Source organism: Aotus nancymaae, unplaced genomic scaffold, assembly GCF_030222135.1.
Source record: "Aotus nancymaae isolate 86718 unplaced genomic scaffold, 86718_ANA_hifiasm-v0.15.2.pri h1tg000089l, whole genome shotgun sequence".
NCBI classification, from domain to species: domain Eukaryota; kingdom Metazoa; phylum Chordata; class Mammalia; order Primates; family Aotidae; genus Aotus; species Aotus nancymaae.
Genome location: NW_026988504.1, coordinates 3003764 through 3013268, shown reverse-complemented (window position 1 = coordinate 3013268; position 9505 = coordinate 3003764). Strand labels below are relative to the sequence as shown.

Here is a 9505-nt window from a genome sequence, read left to right as displayed (position 1 = left end):
CCCGGCTGCGGCGACGCCAGGAGACCCCCGAGCTGCGGTACCGGGTGGGTGAGTCCGTGGCCCGCGAGGGCGGCGAGCGGGGACCAGGGGCGGGGGATGCGGACAGTGGCCGGGGTCGCCGGGGGCAGCCGACGCGGGGGCGGAGCCCGAAAGTGCGGGCGCCTCCCGCGGGGACCACCCCCTTGCCGCGTCCTCACCCGGGTCCCCGCGGCCCTCGGCTTTGCTCGGGGCCGAGGGACTGCGGACCGTCAGGTGGCGCGGGGTCCCCGCCGGAGGCCCCAGGATCCGGAGCCAGCGGCCTCGTGGGCGGGGCCGGGGGCTGGGGAGTGGATTTTGGCCGGAGCGGGGCGGCCGGGGGCCTCGGGGGGCGGGCCCTGGAGGATGCTGCGCACCTGAATTAACTGGGCGCCTTTGACGTCCTCCCAGAAAAAACTAGAACTCCAGGGCGTGAATGCCACAGGTGGGGGCCGAGCGAGGCGTGGTGTCAGGAGGGAGGACCCCCCCCACCAGCGCCGCAGTCCACCGTAGTGGGTGGAGCCCGCATTGGTGCGCAGTTGGAAAACCTGGGATCCCCTCCCGGCCGCCGCCGGCACCCCCGCCAGCCTAGTGTGCCCCCGCGGGCCCTGCTTCTCTCTGCGCTGCTGCCCGTTAAATTCCCTGGGGTGAGGGGGGAAAAAGGAAAAGGAAGCCAGTTCTCCGGGAGCGAGAAGTGTTGAGCCTAATTAGTCTTCAGGCTTCTCAGTAAGAAATCGCTGAGCAGTTTCTAATCGGGAGAGTTGGGAATGGAGGGACAGGGCACCCAGGATTTGCGCAGGGGGATTCAGGGAGAGTGGGTGATGAGGGCATGGGGTGGGCCCTCCGTCTTGGCCCAGTTCCGCTCTTGCACACGTTGTTGGCTTCCTCTCAGACCCGTCTGGCTCAGCGCCCCTGGGGAGGGGAGACCCATAGTGACCCCTCCTGGCCCCCGCCGGCTCTGACCAGTGTGGCTGGGTTCTTCGAAGGCCACGCTCTGACTGCTGGTCTATGCCACCTGCATCCCCAGCCCCACCGAAGAAGATGCCCTCTTCGGTGCTGGGTCAGGCCAGGTTCTCCAGCCCCGGGATGGCCCCGAACACCTGCTGCTGCTCCCCCGCGGCCGTGCAGAGGAGGCTGCCCATCCTGGCGTGGCTGCCCAACTACTCCCTTCAGTGGCTGAAGATGGATTTCATTGCTGGACTCTCTGTGGGCCTCACTGTCATTCCTCAGGCACTGGCCTATGCTGAAGTGGCTGGACTCCCGCCCCAGGTGAGGTGTCTGACCCTGCTGCCGGCCCCATCTCACAAGCAGTGTGGAGATACACAGTATCAGTCCCAGATACCATCAACCACCCCAGGTTTCCACCCCTGGGCCCCAAGGAACCTTTGGTTTACAGTGTATAACGCATGACTCTGTCTGGGCTGACCCAGGCTACTATGCCTGTTTGCCACACACAGACACTGAGCTGGTTGTGGAGGGACCACCGAGGTGACTCACGGAGGAGGCCTTAAGAATGCTTCCTCAGGCCTGGCACGGTGGCTCACACCTGTAATCTCAGCACTTTGGGAGGCCGAGGCGGTTGGATCACCTGAGGTCAGGAGTTCAAGACCAGCCTGGCCAATATGGTGAAAGCCCCTCTCCACTAAAAATTAGCCGGGCGTGGTGGTGGGCACCTGTAATCCCAGCTACTTGGGAGGCTGAGGCAGGAGAATCACTTGAACCCTGGAGGCGGAGGTCAGCCAAGATCACGCCATTGGACTCTATCCTGGGCAACAAGAGTGAAATTCTGCCTAAAAAAAAAAAAAAGAATGCACTTGGGCACAGCACACGGGCCTGCACCAACCCCTCTGTCTGGCTGTCTGCACCCTGAGGCCCCGGTTGGGTGCTGCTAAAAGAGTGGCCTCCTGATCACTGCAGGCCCCCTGCAGTGTAGGGTGGTGCATGTCTCGCCTGTGCGTGCTCCTGTGTCCAGGACACAGCTGACAGCCACACACCCCGTGCATGCACACACACACTGGGGACACGGTGGACTGGCCTCGGCCTCCTGGGTGCTCACTGCTGTCTCTCTCCACAGTATGGCCTCTACTCTGCCTTCATGGGCTGCTTCGTGTATTTCTTCCTGGGCACCTCCCGGGATGTGACCCTGGGCCCCACTGCCATCATGTCCCTCCTGGTCTCCTTCTACACCTTCCACGAGCCCGCCTATGCTGTGCTGCTGGCTTTCCTGTCCGGCTGCATCCAGCTGGTCATGGGGGTCCTACGTTTGGGTGAGGCTCGACCTTCTTGCCAAGGGGATGCCTTTGACCTCAGCATTTCCTTGTTTGCATTTCAAGGTCTATCCCCGTGTGTGTTGGGGGCGGGGTGTGAGTATGTGTGTATGCGTGTAGGTGGGTGGCTGGGTGGGGGTGGGGGCCTGGGCCCTTAGTCTGCTCTTTTCTGCTGAGAGGCCAGGACACTTGGAGAAGTGCTGTGGCCTCAGACCCTAGTCTCCCTTTTCTGCTCTCCAAAGACAGCCACGCAGGGTGTGTCACCCACCCGTTCTTAGCTGCAGCATTTGCTCCCCAATCGCACCCTTCCCACCCCTCCCAGCTCACACATACCCTCATCCTCTGGGACTGGGTGGAGCTGGGACCAGCTCGGTGTCCCCTCTTGACTGGCCAGGGTTCCTGCTGGACTTCATTTCCTGCCCCGTCATTAAAGGCTTCACCTCTGCTGCCACCATCACCATCGGCTTTGGACAGATCAAGGTAGGCCCAGTGCCCAGCCAGGGCACTGCTTTTTGGCCGCTGCTCACTGGCACAGGGATAGCTGGGAGCGGGACCAAGGCCCGGCCTGATCCCTGTGGTCAGTGGACGTCTTGCTGTTTCAGGTTGTCTTCCGTGGGTCAAGAGGCACGCGGTGCTCTCGTGGGTCCTCTCTTAATAAAACGACCCTCCTGGGAGGGCTGTTTCATGATGGCTGGATTTTACAGCGGGTAACTGGGGGGACCAGTAATTCCATCCCCCCGCTCTTGCCCAAGTTTCTGCGTGGTGTGCTTGGCGTGACTCTGTTCTCCCTGCACTGGGCACACCCAGCAGGCCCCACCGGTCACAAGCATGCTGCTGGAATTTCTACAAGCAAATGATTTCCCAATGCTAATTTAGCTAGGTGGTTTTGTTGTGTGCTTTTTTGTTTTCTGGTTTCTGTTTAATATTTTTTAAATACCATGCTTTTTATATTTACTTTTAAAACATCTATAAGATGTACTAAGATCAGTCATCAGCTGAGGATGTAATTTATTCTGTTATTTGCTGGGTTGTAAGTTCCTCAAGGGCAGGAATTGTTCTGCTCCCAGCCATGGCCACCCAGCACTGGGCAGGCGCAGTAGGGGGTGTTCAGTTGGGTGTGTGTGGAGTGAGGTGAGCCCAGTTCCGCCCATGGGGCCGTGTGGCCGTCGAGGCAGACTAGGGGCACACCCTGCCTCCTGACCCTGTGTCACTGCAGATCATCTTCCCAAAGCCAGGCGCTGCTCCAGGCCGGCCTGAGACAGTCTTCCTTGATGGAGGAACCATGAGAAGACCAAGGACAGGAGAGCATGCGTGTGTGAGAGTGTGTGCATGGGTGTGAATAAAGTAGCAGACACTTTTTGCACTCTTGCTATGTGCTAGGCACTGGGCAAGACACTCTCCATGTGTAATTCTCAGCACGCCCCTGGTAGGCAGGTTTATCGTTATTTCCATTTTAGAGAGGAAGGACCAACGTAGGTGTGGGTGAGTGCGATTTGTAAATTATCTGCACACATCTCCCAGGGTAAGCTTGGCAAATGCTGTTTCAGGGCATGCTTGCTTCTTTATTCCGGAAACGTCCCTCATTTTTGGTATCAAGAATGTTTTTCTTTTTTTGAGACAGAGCCTTGCTGTATCACCCAGGCTGGAGAGCAGTGGCGTGATCTCGGCTCATTGCAACCTCCACCTCCCTGGTTTAAGCAATTCCCCTGCCTGATCCTCCCAAGTAGCTGGGATTACAGGTGCCCGCCACCATGCCCAGCTAATTTTTTTTTTTTTTGCATTTTTAGTAGAATGGGATTTCACCATGTTGGTCAGGCTGGTCTTGAACTCCTGACTTCATGATCCACCCACCTCGGCCTCTCAGTCTCTGATAATGTTCTTTTATAGGATCACAGTGAAAGTGGAGAGTGCCACCCTTTTTTTTTTTTTTTTTTTTTGAGACGGAGTGTCCCTCTTGTTACCCAGGCTGGAGTACAATGGCACCATCTCCACTCACTGCAACCTCTGCCTCCCAGGTTCAAGCAATTCTCTTGCCTCAGCCTCTCCAGTAGCTGGGATTACAGGCATGTGCCACCACACCCAGCTAATTTTTTGTATTTTTAGTAGAGATGGGGTTTCACGATATTGTCCAGGCTGGTCTTGAACTTCTGACCTAGGGTGATCCACCCCCCTCAGCCTCTCAAAGTGCTGGAATTACAGGCATGAGCCACCCTGCCCAGCCGAGAGTACCTTCTTTATGCCCTCATACTTGTCAACCCTAGCCCCGCTCAGGGACTCTGCAGCCATCTAGGGGGAGGGGCGTCTTCCTGACTCATCCAGGACAGAAGCCCCTGCCCCAGCAGTCCCAGAGTCCACCCACCCAGATGTCCTAACCCCATCCACCCTGTGACCGCAGTTTTGGGGCAGGGTCCTTGAGCCTGTCACTCTGGAAGCCTGGGCCTCAACTTCCCCCTCTGACTCCTGCTGAGTCTCAGGCGACTTAAAGAACTAAAGCACAGCTGTGGTGGTGCCATAGATCCCAGCTACGTGGGAATCTGAGGTGGGAGGATCACTGGACCCCAGGAGTTGGAATCCAGCCTGGGCCACAGAGCAAGCCAGATCCCTCTCTAAAGAAAAGAAAAAAACAAAAACAAGAAACCTCAGCACAGGATAGAGCTCCTCCTTCTGCCCAGGAGCTCTGAGAGCTGGCGTCTCTGTGGGAGGCTCCTACTTGGCCGGGGATTCCGCAGCCCAGTTTCCTGAAGCCCCTCGGAGCTCTCCGGATCTGCGCGCACCGAGAAATGCTTTTTCCTTCCGGCAGCAGCAGGGCTGGAGGTTGGGGGGCATCTAGTGAGAGATGTGTCCTCAAGCCAATGGCAGCAAGGGTCTACATTACAGGGGGCCTGGCCACCAAGTGGCAGGCGTGGCCTCGAGCCAATGGGGGCAGGGTCAGGCCGCCCAGGGCTCCTGGCCTTAGAGCTGTAGAACGGGTCTCCCTGCTGTGGGATCACCTACGCTCTTTTTTATGAAAAACAAAAGTAATTTAGAGAAATATATCACTGACCCAGAAATTGTGAAGTACCCTTTCCCGTAAGGGTAACTTTGACTTCCTGGCCTGGGGGGCATTGGAAGTGGGCAGATGGCCCCTGAGCTTTTGAGATGGGCCGTGGGAATGAGGGTCTGAGATGGGGTTGGGGACAGATTGCCTGGGTCTGGGGACAGGGCCTCTGATCAGCATCTCTGTGTTTGAACAGAACCTGCTGGGGCTGCAGAACATCCCCAGGCAGTTCCTCCTGCAAGTGTACCACACGTTCCTGAGGATCGGGGAAACCAGGTACCCTGGGCTTCGTTCCTCCCTCCTATAAGGAAGCTCCTCCTTCCACACATGCTTTCCCGGCCCCCACCTCAACTTTTACCCCCGGTGGCTGCTCAAACAGGGGTCCCCAGAGCAGTCCCATCAGCAGCAACTGCGAGCTGGCAGGAAATGAGATTGTCAGCCCTTTCCAGACCTGCCCTATCAGAGCCAGCGTTCTGACAGGAGGCCTGTGGTCTGCGTGCAGGGGAGAGTTTGAGAAGCTCAGCTCTGGGGAGCCAAAGAGGGTGCTGTTCCTCTCCACAAAGCTTTCTTAGGCAGGAATGGGAAGAGACTGTGTAAAGAAAAAGGAGGCAATGTGTCTCCCCCGAGTTGTGATTTGTTAAGGAAGAGAACACAGGGCTTGGGAAAGCTAACACAGACAGAACGCAGGTGCCTCGGGGATAGCACATGGAACTGTGATGAGAGATGAGGAGACCCAAGCGCTTCCCACAGGTGGTTTAAAGAGCCACTGATGGCCAGGCGTGGTGGCTCATGCCTGTAATCCCAGCAGTTTGGGAAGCTGAGTTAGTTGGATCACCTTAGGTCAGGAGTTCAAGACCAGCCTGGTCAACATGGTGAAACCCGGTCTCTTAAATACAAAAATCAGCTGGGTATAGTGGTGTGTGCCTGTAGTCTCAGCTACTCAGGAGGCTGAGGCAGGAGACTCTTGAACCCGGGAGGTGGAGGTTGCAGTGAGCCGAGATCACACCACTGCACTCCAGCCTGGGTGATAGAGTGAGATTCTGACTCAAAAAAAAAGCCTCTGATGAGGAGTCCATCCAGCAAGAAGTTGGGACACCTCTTTGCCTCTCTGGCTGGACGGGGCTGGAGGAAGAAATGATTGGGGAGCTGTAGAGATGGCTGTGGGCCTGGAGGGAGTGGGGGCGATCCTGGGGTCCTGGACCATCTTCCAGCTGGAAACCAGTGGGTTCCTCGCCCTTCAGAGGCAGCAGTGGGCGGGGGTCAGCCACATGGGGGAGCAGTGGTTACGGATCCCGACCAGTCAGAGAACATCACAGACTGTTAGAGGTAAAGGGGCCTTACTGGCTGTTCAGTGCAAAGCCTTCTAGAATGTCTACAGTAGGGCGTCCAGTCTTTTGGCTTCCTTGGGCCACATAGGAAGAAGAATTGTCTTGGGCTATACATAAGAAACACTAATGATAGCTGATGAACTGGGAAAAAATCCATTTGAAAAACCCATAATGTTTTAAGGAAGTTTACAGGTTTGTGTTGGGCCGAATTCAAAGCCGTTGCAGGCTGCGTGTGGCCCACAGGCTGTGGGTTTGGCACACTTGTTCCAGAGCCAGCTGCAGAGCGCCGGCTGCTCAGTCCGGTCGCATTCCCCGTGGTCACTCACCAGATCCTTTGCACAGACTTGAGTCGCAAAGAGCTACAGGAGTGAAAATGTGAGTGGGTCGCCCTGCCGCCGCCGTGACCCGCACAGGCTTGGTACTTAACTGAATTTTAAATTGAGTTTTGAAGTAGAATAGGGATGCATATCGCTTAGGAGAAGACAGCTCAGCCTAGCCTGTGTTTGGTCTTGCAGAGTAGCTTGCTAAAGTTACTGAGCTTTAGTTAAGTGTGTGTGAAGCAGTGAGAATATTGAAAATGCTTTGTTTCCTTAAACCTTGATATTCAGCGTAGCCTGGGACCGGCAGCCTGGGCCTAGGGCCTCCCCCGGGAGCTTCTTGGCACCTCCCAGCAGAAGCAGCGGCAGGATGCTCGGGTCAGCAGAAGGCCTGGGCCGAGCTGGGTGGTAACCAGTCCTCTGCCTGTCCACAGGGTGGGTGACGCCGTCCTGGGGCTGGTCTGCATGGTGCTGCTGCTGGTGCTGAAGCTGATGCGGGACCACGTGCCTCCTGTCCACCCTGAGATGCCCCCCGGCGTGCGGCTCAGCCACGGGTTGGTCTGGGCTGCCACGACAGGTGAGGGGCCCCAGCTCACATCATGTACAACCTCGGCTGCATGTTGGGGCCACTTGGGGAGTCCTGAGTCCCACCCTGGGAGATTTAATGTCATTGGTCTGGGTATAACTTGGGCATTGGGACATTTAAAACTGCACACAAAACTCTGGGACTTTTATTTTTTATTAAATTTTTCTATTTTTTATGTTTATCTTTTAGTAGTATTTTTTTTTTTTTTGAGATGGAATCTCGCGCTATTGCCCAGGCTAGGGTGCAGTGGTGTGATCTCAGCTCGGTGCAACCTCCGCCTCTCGGGTTCCTGCAATTCTCCTGCCTCAGCCTCCCGAGTAGCTGGGATTACAGGCATGTGCCACCACGCCCGGCTTTTTGTATTTTTAGTAGATACAGGATTTCACCATGTTGACCACTCTGGTCTCAAACTCCTGACCTCAAGTGGCTCACCTCGGCCTCCCAAAGTGCTGGGATTACAGGCATGAGCCACCAAACTGCGACATTTAAAACTGCAAACCAAACTCGGTGTGGTTCTGATCCACAGCCAAAGCTGAGAGCTGGTCTGCTCCAGTAGTCCTCAGCCTGAAGCAATTTTGCCCCCTGGTGACATTTGGCAATGTTGGGAAACATTTTTGGTGGATACCACCGGGCGAGACAGTTGCTGGCAACTAGTTAGGAGAGGTCAGGGATGCCACCAGACACCTGATGGCACGCCGGCTTCCACAACTGACAGTGACCCGCCCAAAATGTCAGCAGTGCCGAGGTGAGAAGCTAGGTCTACTGGCAGGTCCTGGGGAGAGAAATTCCACTGCGACCAGCAGGCTCTGTTTGAATTGTGCAGCTTCCTGGGGCACCGCTTCAGCTTCAGGCCTGGAGGCTGCAGGCTGAGGGAGCCACAGATAACCAGGGGCCCTTTGAGGAGCGGGCAGGGGAGGACTGCATAGTGGGAGGAGCGGCAGGGCCATTAGCAGGTGAAGGAGCACCCTGGGGAGGTGGAAGCCTCTTCTCAGTGCATCTGAGATAGGCACGAGATAGGCACGGGTCCCCTGGCTGAGCTCCGGGCAGGGATGCCCGGAGAGGAAGGCACACCCAGCAAAGTCAGGAAGCGTAGGTGACTCCGAGCCTTCTCAGAGCTGAGGGGTAGGATCAAGCGCAGAATAGGCTGAGCTTGGCCCTGCTGTTTGGGGGCTGTATAGTCCAACAAGGAGGGACAGGGTGGCTGGCTTTAGCCCTTGAGTCACTTCCAGCTGCCTGGGCTGGTCTGTTCCCCCGGTCACTCCCTGGATCCTGTTCCATAGACTTGAGGCCGTGGTGAACACAGCCTGGTGGGGTGGCGAGAGCCCTGGGTTTAGAGTGGAAATGCCTGGCTTCTAGTCCCAGCCTGGCCTGTGTTTAGACTTGCAGAGTAGCTAGCCGACGTTCCTGCGCTTTAGTTCAGTTGTCCGTGAAATGGTGAAAACGCTTTGTTATCTATTTTTCTCTTTTGAGGAGATGGAGTCTCGCTCTGTCACCCAGCCTGGAGGGCAGTGGTGCGATCTCGGCTCACTGTAACCTCCACCTCCTGGGTTCAAGCGATTATCCCACCTCAGCATCCTGAGTAGCTGAGATTACAGGTGTGCGCCACCACACCCGGCTAACTTTTGTATTTTTAGTAGAGACAGGTTTTCGCCATGTTGGCCAGGCTAGTCTCGAACTCTTGACCTCAAGTGATCCCACCCTCCTCGGCCTCCCAAAGTGCTGAGATTTCAGGCTTGAGCCACCACACCCAGCCCTTGCTTTGTTATCTTAAACCTTGAGACTCAGAGTGTGGCCTGGGACCAGCAGCCTAGGCACTGGGCATCCCCCGGGAGCTTACTGGAAATGCAGGGTCTCAGGCCCCCCACAGATCTCTGCATCAGAATCTGTATTCTTCAGGGGATGTCCAGGGGACTCATGGGATCACCTTAGAACTCAAAGTTTGGAGACCAGGCATG

The 9505-nt window shown here is 56.5% G+C and overlaps 1 protein-coding gene across 5 annotated transcripts in view; it reads left to right on the top strand.

Annotated features, from left to right (window-relative positions):
* SLC26A11 (solute carrier family 26 member 11) overlaps positions 1-9505 on the top strand; it is a 30340-nt gene that overhangs the window by 3935 nt on the left and 16900 nt on the right. Inside the window, exons 1-6 of one of the 5 annotated variants that reach the window (XM_064369573.1) lie at positions 23-44; positions 1043-1284; positions 2090-2282; positions 2677-2762; positions 5516-5595; positions 7399-7541. In XM_064369573.1, the coding sequence (XP_064225643.1) occupies positions 1057-1284; positions 2090-2282; positions 2677-2762; positions 5516-5595; positions 7399-7541 (730 nt within the window). In that variant the 5' untranslated portion in view covers positions 23-44; positions 1043-1056. Of the gene's footprint in view, positions 1-22; positions 49-384; positions 461-690; positions 742-1042; positions 1285-2089; positions 2283-2676; positions 2763-5515; positions 5596-7398; positions 7542-9505 lie in introns of those variants that run through there. The other 4 variants (XM_064369571.1, XM_064369572.1, XM_064369575.1 and 1 more) reach the window with 4 other exon arrangements.